Source organism: Sceloporus occidentalis, unplaced genomic scaffold (assembly GCF_023333645.1).
Source record: "Sceloporus occidentalis isolate IW3139 unplaced genomic scaffold, rSceOcc1.0.p SCAF_26, whole genome shotgun sequence".
Taxonomy (NCBI): domain Eukaryota; kingdom Metazoa; phylum Chordata; class Lepidosauria; order Squamata; family Phrynosomatidae; genus Sceloporus; species Sceloporus occidentalis.
The window spans coordinates 1798028-1817910 of NW_028317006.1; the positions used below are offsets into that span (position 1 = coordinate 1798028).

General features: G+C 40.1%; 1 protein-coding gene across 1 annotated transcript; it reads left to right on the plus strand.

The window, feature by feature from the left end:
- Nucleotides 1-1394: 1394 nt before the first annotated feature.
- On the plus strand, nucleotides 1395-19883 carry LOC149300011 (DET1 homolog). Its single transcript, XM_089485768.1, has 4 exons — nucleotides 1395-2480; nucleotides 7463-7653; nucleotides 11026-11217; nucleotides 19694-19883. The coding sequence occupies exons 1-4, from the start codon at nucleotides 1395-1397 to the stop codon at nucleotides 19881-19883; spliced, it is 1659 nt and encodes a 552-aa protein (XP_089341894.1).

A 19883-nucleotide genomic window follows, 5' to 3' on the forward strand; every position in this document is an offset into this window, starting at 1 on the left:
TGGTGGGGTGATGGCGCAGTGGCCGGTGAAGCCCCCCATCTGAAATGACTTTTCGCAGGTTGGGATGTCTGCATAGAAATGTCCTTATTTTAGAAAGAGCACATTTTGCCCATTAATATAACATGAAATGGATCAGAAATAGAGTGTAGAGATTGTTAATTTGGTAAATGTTTTAGATGTTTTATCCGCAGGATGTGAATAAAAATACTATTATTTTTTAATAGAATAGTTATTGGTAGAATAGTTCTTTTTGGCTTTTGTTCTTGTTGAGTGCAACTCCCTTTACTATATTGTTTCCATGCTTATGTCACATCTAAAACTCTGTTACAGATTTGTTATTAATAAATACATTTGGGCTTTATGAATTTACGCGAATCTAAACAAAAAGTAACCTCTATAAGGCTTATATTAACAACAATGACCGGGTTCCAGAAGAGAATCATGAGGATTTCTCTTCCTCCGTGGCGCTGCAATACCTCCCCCTGTCCTCCAGGTGTCGCTTCCGCTGCCGTGACACGGTAACGCTCTTTCTTTATATTGCCCTCATCTTACTGGCCTTGAACTTTCACTCAGTACGCTGTCTACTTCCGGTTCTTCTCACAGTTTGAATCTGTCGCCGATAGCGACCGGTTTGTGTTTTTAAAGTGGCAGTGGGAGGCAAAGCCAAAAGGGTGAGCGGAGAACAAATTTTGTTATAGAGGGGATGTGCGGGAAAGAGGAATTGGTGGAAGGGACGGTGAGGACTAACTTTTGGGGGCTGAGGGGAAGTTACGGCAGCCATTCAGCCTTGCTTGGGTTTAGCATCATGCACACTCGTTTACAAACCTCACGTGAAAGGTACCGGCTAGTTTGACTCCGTTTCACTGCTTTACAAGGCTCGTACTTAAATTCCCATCGCTCTAAGGCAGTCGCTTGCTTGCGAAGGAGTTCTAACGCAACCGCCCCTGCTGTCCAGTTCAGATATTGTTTCCGTGTCTCGGTAAATTTTCTTTTTCTAAACAGTGATTTTCAAATTGGTGCCAAAGAGCTTACAGTCTTATGTTTTAGCATACTCTATTCAGCTGGTGGTACTCTGTTAGATGTGTTAACATTAGTTATCTTGTTTTACCTGTGGCCCTAAAATGTGTGTGTGTGTGTGTGTGTGTGTATATATATATATATATATATATATGTGTGTGTGTATAATCTTATATTCCATTATTTTCATAGTCTTGGGAAGTTTAATTATTGAAAGTGTGGTTTTCAGTGTCAGATCCTTTATAACATTTTCATCATTTTTCCTTTTCATCTGCCTCCCTCATTCTTTATATTGTTTCCTCTACTTGCCCCCCTCCACAATTCTTTCTAATAATACCCTCTGCCTTGTTTTCTTTTAGTAAAATGAAGCAATGTTTATGATGGATAATGACACTCCTACAATCAGACCAAGAAGAATTCAGAATCAAAATGTCATTCATCGGCTTGAACGGCGAAAAATTGGCTCTGGAAGGCCTGGCTCCCACTGGCATCAAGTGCGCGTCTTCCACCAGAATGTTTTTCCGAACTACACCGTGGTCAATGTGGAAAAGCCGCCATGTTTCTTGCGCAAGTTCTCACCAGACGGTAGATATTTCATTGCTTTTTCTTCAGATCAGACCTCGCTGGAAATCTATGAGTATCAAGGCTGCCAGGCTGCTGAAGATCTATTGCATGGCTATGAAGGTGAATTGCTTTCTAACTCAAACGACCAGAGGTCTGTGAACATTCGTGGACGGCTCTTTGAGCGCTTTTTCGTGCTCCTCCATATCACCAATGTAGCTTCGAATGGCGAGCACTTGAATCGTGAATGCAGTTTATTTACAGACGATTGCCGCTATGTAGTTGTGGGGTCAGCTGCCTACCTTCCTGAGGAACCGTATCCCCCTTTCTATGAAATCTACAGGAATAGCGAGTCTGTGACTCCCAACCCAAGGTCTCCACTGGAAGATTACTCTCTACACATAATAGACCTTCATACAGGCAAACTCTGTGACTCGCGTACTTTCAAATGCGATAAAATCATTTTGTCTCATAACCAAGGCCTTTACCTGTACAAAAATATTTTGGCAATTCTCTCTGTACAGCAGCAAACAATTCATGTTTTCCAGGTGACCCCAGAGGGAACTTTTATCGACGTGCGCACGATAGGACGATTTTGTTATGAAGACGATCTTTTAATATTGTCAGCTGTCTATCCAGAAGTACAGCGTGAAACTCAGACTGGTATGGCAAATTTGTACAAGGAACCCTTTATAAATTCATTAAAGCACAGATTGCTTGTCTATTTATGGAGAAGGGCAGAGCGGGATGGCAGTGCCATGGCCAAGAGGAGGTTTTTCCAGTACTTTGACCAGCTGAAACAGCTCCGTATGTGGAAGATGCAGTTATTAGACGAAAGCCACCTATTTATTAAGTACACAAGTGAAGATGTGGTCACTCTTCGAGTCAATGATCCATCACAGGTACAGGTATAGACAAATGATCTCAATTCATTTCATTTTCATGAATACCTTCAATGCCAGTGCTGTACATTTATCCGTAGTATTTACAGAAGACAGAATTTTGGAGCCAGGAAAGGATGCTGATTCGCAATTGGTATACTGTGTATGCAATATGCTTCATGTGTATCTGGGTATCTTTTAATTTTTTTATTTTTTTTTTAAGTAAAATACTTAGTTTAGAAGAAAAACCTCTATCATGCCCTAGAAACTGCCATGCCTTCAACCTCCAAACCTAAGAAGGTGGGCTTTGCTTTTTTGGAAGCGTAGGATGTAACCGTAGAGACTAAGGTTTTTACATCATTGGGGGCTTTTTCCAAACCTCCTAATTCATAATCATAATTATGAGGTTTGGAAAAAGCCCCCAATTATGTAAAAACCTTAGTTTTTAATAATAAGAGTTCTAGTCCTAATCACCTAGCCTGACACTGACCAATCAAAGTCTATGGAGAAAGAGGCAAGCAGGCTGGCTGGCCCTGTGTTGACAGTGTAACAGTGAGTGCCTGAATGGTGGAGGTTCTGGGTTCTCCGCTGGCACTGTCGATGCTGACATTGATAAGATCACTAAGGAACCTGAGGATTCTCAACGAAAGTGTCCAGATTTTGCTGGGATGTCTGAGCTTTTCGAAATAGCCTATGTTAGCCTTTGCACCTGTGGACCAGTTTTGGGCTGAGAGTTATTAAATGGATCGACCTCCCAATCTTTATTATCAAATTATTATTCATTTAGTATCAGATTAAATCAATATGTTTGAAAAGTATTATAGTGATTTATTTTTTAAGAGTTCTAGTTTTTGCTGGGATGTTTTCCCCACTGGCTGCCTTAGTCTATTCTTCTAGAGAAACAACCTGACTTATCTGACTGCCTAGTGGTAAACCAGGGAATGACTCAGTCCTAATCACCTAGCCTGACACTGACCAATCAAAGTCTATGGAGAAAGAGGCAAGCAGGACTTCATAATACTAGAAATAGTGGCTGAGAACAGACAGGGCTAAAATGTTGATTCTGGATTACCCATGAGGGCAGAATTAGGCTGACCTGCTATAAAGAAGATTTTTCCCCAGTAAGGCAGGCTATGTAAACATTGTCCCTTTAGGGCTGTGTTAGTATCGCCCGTTTGTGCTTTTTGACTTTTTGTTTCCTTTCCGTTAGCTATGTAAACCTTATAATAAATTCAACAGTTAAGTTGAAAACAGTTAAGTTTTTTCAGTCTTCACCACTTTAGATGCGAATGCATGTTTGTGCATATATATACGTATACACGAACGATTAAAAGTTTGGGGTAGTTTTTTGTTCATTAAAATAACATGAAATGGATCAGAAATGCAGTGTAGACAATGTTGTAAATGACTATTGTAGCTGGAAACGGCTGCTTTTTAATGGAATATCATCTTAGAGGGATGGAGGCTCTTTATAACTCCCATCACGCCTGTGTTCGCCAATCCAAGCTAAAGTTTAAAAGGCTAATTGATCGTTGGCAAACCCATCTGTAGTTATGTTACACAGCTAAAAATGTCCTTGTTTTCCAAGAAGTGACCCCAATTTCTAATTGTTACTGTTGAGGAAAAGCCCAAATGAAAATGCTCTTGTCCTCAGGTGTGTTTAAAAAAAAAAAAAAAATAAAATAAAATCTGTCATTAAGTGAATAATGTCCAATAATTGTCTTTGGATTTGGGGAATTCCCTTTGTCTTTGTCACATGATACATTAGCTGGCATCTGGCAGAGCAGACCCGATATTCACTAAAACTCTTATTGAGATTTTTCATTAACAGGGATAGAAAGACTTTATGACTCGACACGTATGAATTTTCCCTGAGGAGCTTTGACAAGCACACCTCGATAGAATGTAGAAATCATATAGTGGCGAACCTAAATTCACTTTATCCGTTATAAATGCTGCTGTTTACCTCTCGACGAGGGCTAACCAGCAGCACTTAGAATTCAGTCCGCTAACGCAAATTACATCTGAAACGTTCATTTTATTCACGTTTACAAAAAGTGGCTTCCTTGTAAAAGGGCTAAATGCCTTAAAACATTACTTGGACTTTTTTTTTCAACTACATGTAGGTTTTGCGTAATTATGGTTAAGTTTTTAAGTTGCTTATTTCTCTCTCTCCCCCACTGCCATTTTTGCCTTAAATAACATAGCACGCAAAGTATATATTACAAGCTGTCAGGATGTAGAAAATCCAATTTGCAACTTTTAACATTAAAAAAACAAAACTACAGGCAGTGAAAACTATTTACGGGTGTAAAACGTGAAAGAAGCACTGTGGCGATTTTATCTAAAAATGTGTAATCATGTTTAAAAGTGCGAGCATCTGAATTTTAAAATGACACTGCTATATGCGAACTATTAGAGGCACCAGTGTAGTCGGCAATTGGGTCATAGATTAGGTGCGCCCCTATAATATTGCTAAAAGTAAAAGCAAATTTACAACACTTAAGGCTTCCAAATGTCTAACATTAGCGTAGCCCGTAAAAGCTGGCTGCCAACGTTTGTGAGTTAATGAGGCTTACACCTCCGTATAACTGCATTAAAAGAACGTTTGATCCAACCTCTTTGCCGTGCTCGGGAGGTGAATCGCTAAAGGGTTAAAGCTTTGTCTACTGCATCTGTAAGATTAATGCGGCCGGCCGGAATATGACAACTTTCTACAATTTTTTCCCCCGGTAAACTGATTCTTATTAAAGGTGCCGTGCCATTTAGACCGATGCTAATTGTTCTCTCTAGTATGTGAAGCAAACAGATCTCTTCTCTTCTCTCAGAAGATGTAATCGCTAAGAACACCACAGAAACCTTTTTAAGAAGCCTCTTCAGTCTCTATGGCAGCATCCAAACTGGGTCTGCTTGTTTGTCGCATCACAATTTTGTTTTCTTTTTTATTTTGTTTCTAGCAAATATATTTTTAATTATGCTAAACATTTCCTCATTCAATTTTATTTTTGGGGGGAAATGTTTGGGCATTAATGATCCCAGCAGTGATGTTTGTAATGTCACATTTAGTTACAAAGTCTTCAGCACATTTTAAAAATTTCTGTTTATAATTTAAGATTTTTTTTTTTTTATACACTTGTTTGTTTGTTGTCCTCTAATATAACTAACTAGAATGTAAAGTAGGGCTCTACAAGCCCCAGGTATGAGGTCCCCACGGTGTCCTGGCCCCTATGCTTCTCCTGCTGGACACAGGAACAGGCTCTATACAGAATTCATAAGTTAAATAGCTATAAGTGCTCCTGTAATGTAAAAGAACAAGAACTGGATGACAAAAAATAAATAAATATATATATATATATATATATATATATATCATTTAATATAATAAAAAAAAATAAAAAAACTCAACAAACAAAATTCATTTCCTTTGAAGCATTATGTAAAAAACTAACTTAAAATAGACAAACTTGCTAAATTCTGGGGACGTTTGCCAAATTTCATCGTATTTTCATATTTCTGCTGATCCTGCGCCAGACCTCGCCGACTTCTAACCCTGCTCGTTTTCTGGCTACTATTTATTGCGGTATGTGTGTTGGGGACTTGTCAGGATATTAGTAGCGGCTTTAATACTGTTTTTGGGAAGGTACAGAAACCCTTTGTGTGTCCAGCGACCGTCTCTATAAAGGACTTTTATTATAACTGCTGGGGGACGGATGCTTTTTTGCCTAACTGATGAGCTGTAGATTCAATTCATTTCCTACCTTTCTAAAGTAATGAATCTGCTTCACTTGAAATGACAAAATAAAGAAGGCCGTCAACTCTTCAGAGACGACCCATTCGAGCGATCACACGTTCTGCGAGGTGTTTGGTTGCCTGGAAGCTAAGTCTTTGGCATTCATATTTCATAGACTTTATACACATCTTACGTCATAAACTACTTTTCTTTGTAAAAACACGAATCGCAAGGTTCTGTTAATAGTAAGCGGTGATGCGCATGCAAAGATTTCTACGTGTGGCCGTCAATAGCGCTCAGTGAATATTTTACTATTTTTGGTGCTATATGATGTTATATTTTACTTGCTGATATACGGTAGGCCTTTTTTTATTGTTTGCGTCATATTTTACTCTTGGGTTTTGTTATTCTATACATTTAACATGTTGTATCTAAATATTGCCGTAACCATTCATCTCTTCGGTGTGTTCAGTGGCGTTTCATTTTTGTGAGAACTTACCATAGCCGTACTAACGGGGATACATCATACGTGCACTCGCTCCCAATTTACTATGCAGCAGAAAGATATTCAAATAAGCCAAATTTATACAACCATGCGGCTTTTATACATAAGCATACCTGCCACGTCAAGGGACCCCATGTGCCCCCAAATCAAGCACCTGTAGTAAGAATCCTGCTTAACCCTTAAGAGAAGAGGAGAGACTTTCTTTATCTATCTTAAGTATTCGTGACAAACTTTAAAAGGATTGGCAGCTGCTAGGTAGCTAGGCTTACAAAACCAAAACCAAAAACACCTCCTAGCCTGTACTCATACATCCCTCTTCTAGCTTATTCACTGTCCACTCATGCAATAAAGATTTCTTTTTTTTTCAAATACACCCTACTGTTCAAAAGTTTGGGGTCACTTTTGGGGGCTGATTTCATGGAAAACAAATACATTTCTAGCTATGTAACCTAATTGCAAAGGGGATTTCTAAGATCAATTTAAAACATAAATTTGTATTGCCATTGAAACACAAGAGTGATGGGAGTGCTAAAGGGCCCCTGTCTGCCTATGAGGATATTCCATTAAAAATCAGCCACTTCCAGCTACAATAGTCATTTACAACATTCACGCATACACTGTATTTCTGTTTTAAGTTTTTAAATGGACAAGTGTGCTTTTGTGACCCCAAGTTTTTGAACAGTAGTGTATGCTATGAATGTGTTTTTGCTTACTTTAGGTTTTTTCCCTTGGTTAACTTTTTTTTTTTTTTTCTTCCCCCTCCCCTAGCCTTCCTTTTTTGTGGTTTACAACATGGTCACCACGGAAGTCATTGCTGTTTTTGAGAACACCTCCAATGAGCTGCTAGAACTCTTTGAAAACTTTTGCGACCTTTTCCGAAATGCCACTCTTCACAGCGAGGCTGTACAGTTTCCCTGCTCTGCTTCCAGCAACAATTTCGCCCGACAGATACAGCGCCGGTGAGAACTTTCATATCGTTAGAGGTGGCTGAAGTCCAATTTTAACCCTCCTTCTAATGTGTGTCTTAAATGTGGCTGTATTATAGTAGAATGTCTGCTAAATGGTATTGGGAAGGACACTCAAGGATCTCTGTGGTGGTCATGTTGAAGAATGCTAAGGACAGGCAAACGGCTATCCTCAACACAAGGCCGAAAGATAGGTTTTGATCTTAAAGCAGGCAGAAAAAAATTAGCTAAATTTCAAATGACCTTTATTTACTCTGAGATTTTCTCTGTTTCTCTCAACAGTTCTGTGCACAACTTGACTGTCCTTTTGGTAATCTACCATGTTTACAACAGCTATTCCATCTATTTTCCTGAATATAAGAACTTTAGATCTAAATGCAGCATGAGACACCGCATCCCTAGTGTTCATAAATGCCAAAACCCTGTTCAGAAATAATCCTTTGATCAATGTTGAATTGGGCTCCTTCCATATTTCTTTTTAGGCACTGCTCAATTCTAACCCTAGTCAACAGTGGGGAAGAGTACTAAATCTTTGTTGCCATAGGAACAAAAACCCCCTCTTTGTCATCGTTTTCAAAAGATACAAAAAAGATGAATTGCATATTGGAAAAATGTTATAAGCGTTGGAGATAAGTAGTGTAAATAGATATGTGAGCAATGTATTAAAAACTGTGGTTTGGTATAAGGCGCGTAATGGTAGATGGGACGTTCATTGTTTGTTGATTCCAGACTGAACTTTACATATCTGTTTGGAAGAAAATGCATACTAATTTTTTAGCATTGTGGTATACTCTTTCATAGAGAACACCTTAAATACCTATTACTTACATACGAGTATTACACCTAAATTTACAGGTGTGTATAAAACAGGGGTGAAACAACTTATCGATAAAATCGATAATGAAAATCGTTGTCAACTATTTTCATTATCGATTAATCGAATCGATTTTTATCGATTATAAAAAGTTTTTTTTCAGAGCAAATGCTCTGAAAAACTCCTCTCCTTATATAATCCGACCTCAAACAGAGATCGGATTATAATACTAGAATCCAGATCCCCCGCAACGCTGCAGGGGACCTGGATTCCCCTCACTGTCGGCCTCCCATACACCCCTCTGACTCCTCCCCCTCCCATACATCACTCTGCCTCTCTCCCGACTCGTTACTGACAGGCACTTTCACTGCAGCCTCAGCGGAAGTGAAGGGCAGTAACGGAGGCTGGCTGTGCACATCGTGCAGACCCCCACCGGCTGACAGAGAATCCTCTCTGTCAGCCGGTGGGGGTCTGCATCGCACAGACAGCCTCCGTTACTCACCTTCACTTACGCTGAGGCTTCTATGAAGCTGCAGTGAAAGTTCCTGTCAGTAACGGAGCCGGGTAGAGAGGCAGAGTGGTGTATGGGAGGGGGGAGGAGTCAGAGGGGTGTATGGGAGCCACCCTCCCACACACCCCTCTGGCTCCTCCCCCTCCCATAGGCCACTCTGCCTCCTCCCCCTCCCATACGGCACTCTGCCTCTCTACCCGGCTCCCTGGTGTCTTGTGAACCTCCGTTGCTGACAGGAGGCAGAGTGGAGTATGGGAGGGGGGAGGAGGCAGAGTGGAGTATGGGAGGGGGGAGGAGGCAGAGTGGAGTATGGGAGGGGGGAGGAGGCAGAGTGGAGTATGGGAGGGGGGAGGAGGCAGAGTGGAGTATGGTAGGGGGGAGAGGAAAAGTGGTATATGGGAGGGGAAGGAGGCAGAGTGGAGTATGGGAGGGGGGAGAAGGCAGAGTGGTGTATGGGAGGGGGAGCCAGAGTGGTTTATGGGTGAGTTATAGTGGTGTATGGGGTGTATTATGAATTTCAGGGCATATAGGGGGTATAAGGCATATCGATATTAGGCATATCAGGGGGGAATAAAACATATCTGGGGTAAAAGGTATATCAGGGGGCTCAGTGGCATATAGGGGGTATAAGGCATATCGATATTAGGTATATCAGGGGTGGCATAAAACATATCTGGGGGTAAAAGGTATATCAGGGGGCTCAGTTGCATATCGCTGCCATATAAGGAGTATAAGGCATATCAGGGGCACAGTGTGATGTGAACGGGTCTGTGACTCTATGAGGGCACCATGAGATATCTGGGGGGTATAAGGCATATCAGGGGAGGACGGAGTGACATATCTGGGGGTATAAGGCATATAGGGTATATAAGGCATATGTGGGGAGGGCAGTGTGGCATGTCTGGGGAGGACGGAGTGGTGTATCAGGGTGTATAAGGCATATCTGGGGCCACAATGGCATATCTGGGGGTAGACTGGAGTGGCATATGTGGGGAGGGCAGCGTGGCATGTCTGGGAGGTAGTGTGGCATGTCTGGGGAGGATGGAGTGGTGTATCAGGGGGTATAAGGCGTATCAGGCACAGTGGCATATGTGGGGGTGGAGTGGCATATGTGGGAGGCAGCGTGGAGTGGCATATGTGGGATGCAGCGTGGAATGGTATATGTGGGAGGCAGTGTGGAGTGGCATATGTGGGAGGCAGCGTGGAATGGTATATGTGGGAGGCAGCGTGGAATGGTATATGTGGGAGGCAGCGTGGCATATGTGGGAGGCAGCGTGGAGTGGCATATGTGGGAGGCAGCGTGGAGTGGCATATGTGGGAGGCAGCGTGGCGTGGCATATGTGGGAGGCAGCGTGGAGTGGCATATGTGGGGGGCAACGTGGAGTGGTATATGTGGGGGCAGCGTGGAGTGGTATATGTGGGGGGCAGCGTGGAGTGGTATATGTGGGGGGCAGCGTGGAGTGGCATATGTGGGGGGGCAGCGTGGAGTGGCATATGTGGGAGGCAGCGTGGAGTGGCATATGTGGGAGGCAGCGTGGCAAGCCTGGGCTCAAACATGCATAAATTGGGGGGGGCTGGTTGGGAAATAAAGACAAGAAATGTATTTTATCAAAGTTTTTTTTTTATTCTGATGTTTGTATTTAACAATTTGTTTATTAAATTATTTTAAATAAATGAAAAATTTACATTCATTTTTTTTTATCCGATTAATCGAAAAAATAATCGGCCAACTAATCGATTATGAAAATAATCGTTAGTTGCAGCCCTACAGTAAACACACCTTTAATTCAATCTGTTATTGCTGGACTTTAATAGTTGATCTAAACTTTGTTTCGGTTTTAAGAACAATAAACCAGCACACCCCTAAAACATTCTACAAGTTGCTACAAACCTTTTGGTTGGTCAACCATTGTTGTTGACCTGCAACTAATATCATGTGCCGTTAAACAGCAAGGGACTGGATTGGTCTTGTTGATATATTTCTTAACATATTAAACTGTTGTCTTGTTTACACTAGGCTAATGTATGATTTCTGCTTTAGGTTCAAAGACACTATTGTGAATGCGAAGTATGGAGGACATACAGAAGCGGTAAGGAGACTGTTGAGCCAACTCCCGATTAGTGCCCAGTCCTACAGTGGAAGCCCTTACCTTGACCTGTCTCTCTTCAGCTACGATGATAAGTGGGTGTCTGTTATGGAGAGACCTAAAACCTGCGGTGATCACCCAATCAGGTAAATACCTACGTTCCAGTGACATAAGTATGACAGAAATTTTAGCAAATACGACCAAGAATCAGTGATAAAATGCTGCATAACCCAGGAAGGGCAATTCTGGAATATCAAGCACAGACAGACAGACTGACAAGGATAACGGGTAAGCCTGGCATACTGGAATAATACATAAACTGTTAATAGATGAAGATCTTTTGGTCCAGTCTATATATTTTTGTTTGGTGGTTTGCTTGAGGTTCAGTTGTTGTGGGAAGATGAAGAAAAATGTTGCAGGCTTTTGTGGTATGGATAATAGTCAAAATAACTAAGGCAAATGAATGCTACAACAATATCCCTCGCCATTTCTAGGAAATGCTGTTAAATAAAACACTGAAATTCTAGGTATCTAGAGCACGAGTTAAAAAAAAATCACATATGTATGTTGTTTTGCTGCTACATCACATTTGTTCACTTGCAGAAATTCATAAGTAAAATTAAAATAACACAATGATGACTTAAAGCTCTAAATTCAACTATGGTTTTATTTCGGAAATGACTGTTCCTCTGTACAACAGATATCTTAATCTGGTATTTCAGTCTCTGAAGATATGCTGTATGTATATATAGATATTAGGGCTGAAACAACTAATCGATAAAATCGATAATGAAAATCGTTGTCAATGATTTTCATTATCGATTAGTAGAATCGATTTTTATCGATTATAAAAAGAGGTTTTTTTTCAGAGCAAATGCTCTGAAAAACTCCTCTCCTTTATATGACCTGGATTCCCCTCACTGTCGGCCAGTCTCTCACTTCCGTCTCCCCCCCCCCATACACCCCTCTGACTTCTCCCCCCTCCCATACAATCACTCTGCCTCTCTCCCGACTTTGTTGCTGACAGGCACTTTCACTGCAGCTTCATAGAAGCCTCAGCGTAAGTGAAGGGCAGTAACGGAGGCTGTCTGTGCGATGCAGACCCCCACCGGCTGACCGAGAATCGAGGTCTCCTGCAGAGGAGTGTATGGGAGGAGTCAGAGGGGTGTATGGGAGCCACCCTCCCATACTCCACTCTGGCTCCTCCCCCTTCTCCCATACGTCACTCTGCTTCTCTACCCGGCTCCCTGGTGTCTTCTGAACCTCCGTTGCTGACAGGAGGCAGAGTGGTGTATGGGAGGGGGGAGGAGGCAGAGTGGTGTATGGGAGGGGGGAGGAGGCAGAGTGGTGTATGGGAGGGGGAGGAGGCAAAGTGGTGTATGGGAGGGGGAGGAGCCAGAGTGGAGTATCGGAGGTCGAGGAGCCAGAGTGGTGTATGGGAGGGGGCGGAGCCAGAGTGGTGTATGGGAGGGGGCGGAGCCAGAGTGGTGTATGGGTGAGTTATAGTGGTGTATGGGGGGTATTATGAATTTCAGGGCATATAGGGGGTATAAGGCATATCGATATTGGGCATATCAGGGGGGCATAAAACAACAGGTTTGGTAAATAAAAGAAAATATAAACAAGGCTTTTTTTGTCATAGTTTTTATTAAATATAAAAAATAGTTAACATATGAATTAATATTTACTAATAACTTTGCATTAAAACCTGGAGTGAGAAACACCGTGTTTGGGTTCTTGTAGCTTTTATTATTATGTCAGTAAAATAAGAAGGTGAATAGAGAGAGAGAGGCCATTGCAATAAAGAGATTTAAGTGTAAATTGTACGTTTTTTTTTTTATTACATTATTTTAAATTTAAAAAAATTGCATTTTTTTATCCGATTAATCGAAAAAATAATCGGCCAACTAATCGATTATTAAAATAATCGTTAGTTGCAGCTCTAATAGATAAATAGACTAGATAGTTATGATAATATAGATAGATTTTGTATAGCATTATACATCTGAGACGTGGCACCATGCGTCTTATAAGGATCATTATAATTTGCTTATCTTCGGCTCTATCTCATTATGGCTGGATTAGTATCGGCATATCATGCACCTTGAAAATAACAGAATAGCCTTAAGAGCTATTGGTGTTTTGATGTGTTAAGAGGTTCACATTTTTATCAGATTGTTTTCTACACCATTCACATATGCTTTTTTAGCTGTGAATTGCTAAGAAATGGCAAGTTCTATAACATCCAACGCCATAAGGCTTGCAGTTCAGATGAAGATCCAGGTTAGTGGTAGGAAGGACGTCCAACCAAGTTTGAGGACAATGCATCCAGGAATGTTCTTGTTAAACATTGCACTTACAGACTCCATGGTGCTCAGTAATTACGTCTCAGCAAGCCATTTGCTTGGTACCTGATTGTTGTACCGTTTCTGTAGAAGGACACAGTAGAAGGATGCTAGGTAGCTTGATGGTCCTATGAGTTTTGAACACCTGTATGCTAATTTGATGTAATCTTGCATTTGGGACCATATTTAATGTTAGTAAATGAGTCTAACTGCCTTGAAATGGTCTTTGATTACTAGCTGTTTAAATTATATTTTTAGTTGCCGGTAACATTGTCAAAAATTATGGGGAGTTTGCCTTGTATGCAGAAAATTGCTTCATATCAGAGATTTACAAACATGTTTTAAAAAGAAAAGGCACACTTCTTTAGTACTGGAAATTGAATCAAAACAGAAAATATGCATAATTTGCGAATCTAAATTACCCTGAAATCAATGTTTTGATCCCTAATGGGAAGAAAAAAATGCCAGAATCTTAAGAATGCAATGTTCTATTCTGTTCATTTTCTCAGTTTGTGCACTTATAAACACATTGGCACACATGGATATATATATGTCTGTGTATAGATCTTGTAAGGTTGTGTTTAAAAGTCTGTGTTTTGGATGATTTTAGTACACAAGCGTTTTTGTTTATATCATAAGATATCAGGTAGTAAGCTAACGACTGAAAAAAAAAAATCTAGTAATGGACCATATGGGTGTATGCGCACAAAAAGCTGTCAAGATGACCCTTAAGGCATAATCATTCTATAAAATATATAATTATATAATCTGTGGACAGTTCAAGATGTCAACATAGTAGCCTGGATTCTCTCCTGTGATCACGAGTGCGAGGCTAATGATGAGCTTCATTGGCTATTGTAGATAGAAGAGCCACCTTTCAAAAATGAAACGATAAAATGAATAAAAAAGCGAAACAATTATAGGCAGCCAGTGATGTCGCCACAACATTAGATACACAGCTGTTCTCATAATTGGTTTGAAGATCCATTTGATACGAGGATGACTCTTTACTCGTGTTTTACTCAGAGAAGGGAATGAATGAGAAAATATTTAAAAATAATAATAAAAAAAAAACTGTAGAAAAAAGTACCCCAATAGCTCATACTCTACAACTTAAAAGTACCGATTATAAGACGACCCTGATTATAAGACGACCCCCCAAAATCTAAATATTAATTTAGGAAAAAAACAAAAAGCTTGAATATAAGACTACCCTATAGGAAAAAAAGTTTTACTAGTAAATATTAATTCATGTAAACAATTTTTTCATATTTAATAAAAGCTATGATTGAGAAAAACATATATATTTTTTTATTTCCTTTTATTTGCCAACCTGCCCCCCTAGTTATGCACATCTGCCCCCAGAAATGCCTTATACCCCCTATTTGCCACTCTGCCCCATGATGTGCCTTTTAACCCTCTATATGCCAGAGTGGCATATAGGGGGTTAAAAGGCATACCATGGGGCAGAGTGGCATATAGGGTATATATATATATAACTGCTAACAACAATCACACTCCTATCAAGTCAAGGCAGCCAATACATGCTGGAACCTGGGGATGATAGGAGTGTGAGTACAGCCTCCCTATGCCATGCTACCACCACCACCCACCTTACACATCCATGCTATCATACACTCACTCATTCACAAACATTTAAATACTCATTCATTCGATTAATCACACATACTTCACACATTAATCACAAAAACCCTCCCCCACCCCCTTACCTGAACTGCAGATCTCTCACTCGAAGACTTCGGCTGTGCGAGCTACTTCTCTGGCCCCGCCCCCACAGGAAGGAGGGGGGAGGCCGAGTTATGTGACACTCTTCTAGCTTCCTGTTCTCCTGCTGCTAGAAGAAGAGACGCTGCTCGCAACCAAAGCACCGGTAAGCAGCCTGGCAACCTAATCGAGGTCTGATTAGAAGACGACCTCGATTATAAGACGAGGGGTATTTTTCAGAGCATTTGCACTGAAAAAAACCTCGTCTTATAATCAAGCAAATACGGTAATAAACATCCTTTGCTGCACCCCAAAACAAAACTTTAAAAAAAAAAAAAAATTAGAAATGGGTAGCTATGTATTTGAGTGCTTTGATCATTCAAAAGCTCAAAACCAATGTATGAGGGGTATTACTGAACATTTCATGTTTTGTACACAAAATTGCAAAACTTTATATATTTCTTTAGTTTTTGAGTGGTGCTGATAAATACTTCCTCATGTATTGATATGGTTTCAAAAGGAAGCCCTGCTATCCTGTAATGGAAAAACGTGTGTGTGTGTGTATGTGTACACTAAACACTGAGGAGGGAAATCGTGGTAGAACTTATTTTTGTTCCAAAAAGTATATTATGCACTTTCATATATTTATATAAATAAGTCTGTTTGGACATTGTGAGCATATTTTAATTGAAGTAGTCAGCATTGTATATATTTTTCCCGATATCGTGGGTTTGTTAGAAGTCATATTGATTTCCTTGGTTTTGTTTTTGTTTTGCTGCCAACATTGTGTGCCAGGAAGAAAACAACAAAAATGATGAAAAAACCTTTTCGTGATCTGTTGGTTCACTCTTAAAATGAGGATTTAGTAAACAGTACCCATTAGTTTTACCGCCACGAGATGGCACAAGAAATGCAAATCGCATTTTAAATGTTACAACACAGAAGTTAATTTAAAACAAATTAATTCCTTTTTAATAATAACCTGGCCTTCTACCTGGATGCCCCTTCAGAACCCTATCACCAACCCCAAAAACTGACCTATTGGACACCTTGCAATATTTTTTTTTAGTATTTTTTTTTTTTGTATATAAAATCAAATCGGATACATGTTATATGTGTAATAATTCTGTATATTGTAATAGCGGTTGACAAATCTGTATGACACATAGTATACACACACACACTCTCTGGACAGCACTCTGCTCGTGTCTGAGTGCGAGGGAATGACATCCTCTCCATGCGGGTCAGCATTACGTGGGGGGTTTTAGTACTGGGCAGGGACCTCCATTACTCTAAGCAAAACTCTAGGCACCAGCATGCAATTTTTATGTATAAATATCTTTGATAAATTCTGCTGCTGGCACTTATGTGAGTCTACCTATTCTTGCCAAGAATTTCTGCTGTTGCTTGGCAACACATCGCATGAGAAATCTGTGCAAACGCGTTCATGCCGTTGTGCCATACGGATCGAGGAAAACCTGGTATGTACAGTTGTAGAATGGGAGTGTAGAAGTCTCGCTACTTGGTGACGGTGGCTTTTGTTTGGGTGGACTCTGTCCTTGGATGACATTTGTGAGCCATTCACACATGCCTTTTACTTGTAGCTTTGATATCAATGTTTATGCTTAGATTAAAATATCTATTTTTGAAGTAGACCATCTTATTGTAACTTCTAGTAGGTAGTTCCAGTGGTGCATCTGGTTCTGATTGCTCTGACGTTGGTGCGTAAAGCGGACTGTAATTACTGTACCTTTCATGAGCTCTCTGCCAGCTTCTTCTCCCATGTTTATGTGGTTGCAAATATACATACAACGGAATAACTTCTACAGAACAAAACCTATAATTCACATAAATGATGGTTTTCAGTGCTTCTTTCAGTTATGGTTTTATTTCAAGCAAGACAACTAAATTCGTTTTGAGATATGAGATGTCTATTTGAGCAGGTCTTCCAATCTGTGTGTCGATGTGTTTTATGTAACTATCAATATCTATATCATATTGTGTGCAAGCAGATGTATGTCTGTGGAATACGTTGATATGTTTGCACCATTGATAACGTAACATTACATTTTATATATAGAAGGCCGTAAGATTCCATTATTGAGTGAAAAATAACAATATCATTAAAATTGACAAGAGCGTGAATGTGACCTTTTGTGTTTGATGGATTGGGTTTTCTCTTTGTGTCCTAAATTCTCATACTGTATATCCCAGGGTTAACACCTGACCCGTTTACTGCGCAATTATTCAGTCATCTATGTATCTGCGGTTAACAATTCCCACCGGTATTTGGTGACCACAAAGTCTAAATTATATTTTGCCAGCCAGTGAAAATATCCTGAAGAAAAATGTTCGTTATTGTAGAATTCCGCATTAATAATGTCTATCTTCGACAATCGGGGAAAAAACGTCTTTCCTTGCTACGTGCCGATCAGAATAAAATAATAAAAACCCTTCTAGAAAGTGACTTTAGGTAAACGCAGGACAGCCCAACACGGCAACAAAGTCTGACAGCAGATTTGGAGCACCATCTAGTTTGCTCAGTTTTATGTAGCAAATGTTTTTTTTATAATACGCAGGAGGGAGAGAGACGGACTCTTTTTGCCTTTATAGTCCTCGGCATTAGAATAAGTCATACCCTCATCAAGGAAATGTGCTATAAAGCTGTGCCTGCTCAATATTTGGGGCATGAAAGTCAGACAAATGATAGGGTTTTTTATTTTGTATTTCATAGGCATGTGCCTTGTAGTTCCAGAGGTCATAATCGCAATCCTTTATCGTGACACGCCGTTTACTTTACGCTAGATGGGCAATGCCGACGACTATAGAGAGCACTGCTGGCGGTTGTGCTACAAATGTAGATTTGTCTGATATTTGTTCTCTGCCCTTTTGAAGACGAACAAGCTAATGGAAAGCAGAAGTTTTGAGGCACGCACTTGTTGTATATATGCCCTTAACTAATCTATTGGTTATATAACGTGTTTATCTTCATATACCCCTCACTTTCAGCATCCGAGCACTTTGTCCTCCAAACACTATTTCACATTTTTATTCCGGAACGTGTATTTTTTTTTTCTTCATCTGTAACGATACCCCGAAAGCCCTCCGCTGTAGCGCTTCCACCTTCAATTGTCTGCTCCTGAATGTGGAAAAACGGTGGTTACCATGGATACCTTGTTTTATGGCACTCGTGGTGAATAGGCTACTCTTCATGGCTCCTTTTCTTTCCTGCACAAAATCCATCTCGTATTATTTTTTTTTTATTTTTTTTGCAAAACCTTATCCATCTGCTCAGACTTTATCACGAATGAAGGCAAAATCAGATGCTGATATAATATTATGGCAGCTGAATAAAATGAATGTGTATATCCTATCTGGCAGGTGGTATCGTCATGTGATACCTGCTCTCATTTGATCCTTTTAATATAGTTGGTCAGCGTGAGCCGGTGTTTATCTCAATCTGCTTTTATTTAAACAAAAAAAAGAGTCCATGAAACATTTCATTCCCAGGGCAATGCCACACGCATAATAGATCTCGAATGCTTTATTCATTATGGATTTAAATTGACTTGTTTGGATAAGCCTTGAACTGAGATATCAAGTGTCTGTTTTTGCTCAGGCTATGTAGGACTTCAGTCTTTGGTTTTACCACAACTCCCATCATCCTGTGACCTTTGTAATACAGCAGTAGCTTGAGAGCCTAATGTTTGATACATGCATAGGTTTATAATGTGCCAAAAGACCCACTTTATAGCTGCAAATTAACCCCTTCACGACAAAGCCTGTACATGTGAGGCTCACAACGCATCGTCCTTAACGGGGTTAATAATAATGCTACGTGTTGGTGTTGTGGTCAGAAATGTTCGCTAGTTAATGGAAATTGTATCCACCTTATACAGTTCCAATAATTACAAAATGTTTTAAAATTATGACGGATAGTTATCCTTATATTATTAAGGTAAACTTTTCTTAATTGACATTTCTTCTGAAGTTACAAGTTTTTCTGTAGTCTGAATTCTTAAAACTTGTAGGATTGGTCCCCCCCCTCCCCACAGCTTTTGTCACAACTAAATATATTAATTAAAGCTACCTATAGCTTGCTGTCAATGGCAGCCAGTGGCAAAGCTAGCATTATCAGATACATTTTCTGCCTGAAGTCCTCTCCCTTCTCCTTGGCCACCCTTACAAAGGCTGCCTGGACCAAGGGACTTCAATTAGCTTGAGAAGTTAGGCGAGGACTTATCTTTCAGAAAGTTTGAGACTTTTCCATGGTTATACGCTTTAGGTTTTGCATATATTTTTAGCTGTAAGTTTAATGTGTTTCCCTCTGGATGGCTGCTTTCAATTACCAGCATGATGTCATTACGTTCTGACCAAAGAAAGCAAAGAACTTACAGTGTAATACTTAAAGGCACTTACTCTGGGTGAAAATACCTTAATTTGGTGCAGTGCGCTTTCTCCCCCTTTTCTTTCTGCAGAAACTTGTGAAACTAATGACATTTGCTATAATTCGCTTACAAGATTATTTCACTTTTTTTTTCGTTTTTTGTAGGTTTTATGCCAGAGATTCTGGTCTGTTGAAGTTTAAAATCCAGGCTGGACTTCTCGGACGACCCATCAACCACACAGTTCGCAGGCTTGTGGCTTTCACATTCCATCCTTTCGAGCCATTTGCAATATCTGTACAAAGGACTAACGCCGAGTATGTGGTTAACTTCCACATGAGGCACATCTGTACATAG

What these genes read in the sequence shown, in the direction of transcription:
- LOC149300011 (XM_089485768.1), top strand. Translation starts at nt 1,395, where the DNA reads ATGATGGATAATGACACTCCTACAATCAGACCAAGAAGAATTCAGAAT. An exon ending in GAGTCAATGATCCATCACAG is followed by an intron (nt 2,481 to 7,462) that starts GTACAGGTATAG and finishes CCCCTCCCCTAG; the next exon opens with CCTTCCTTTTTTGTGGTTTA. An exon ending in TGCGGTGATCACCCAATCAG is followed by an intron (nt 11,218 to 19,693) that starts GTAAATACCTAC and finishes CGTTTTTTGTAG; the next exon opens with GTTTTATGCCAGAGATTCTG.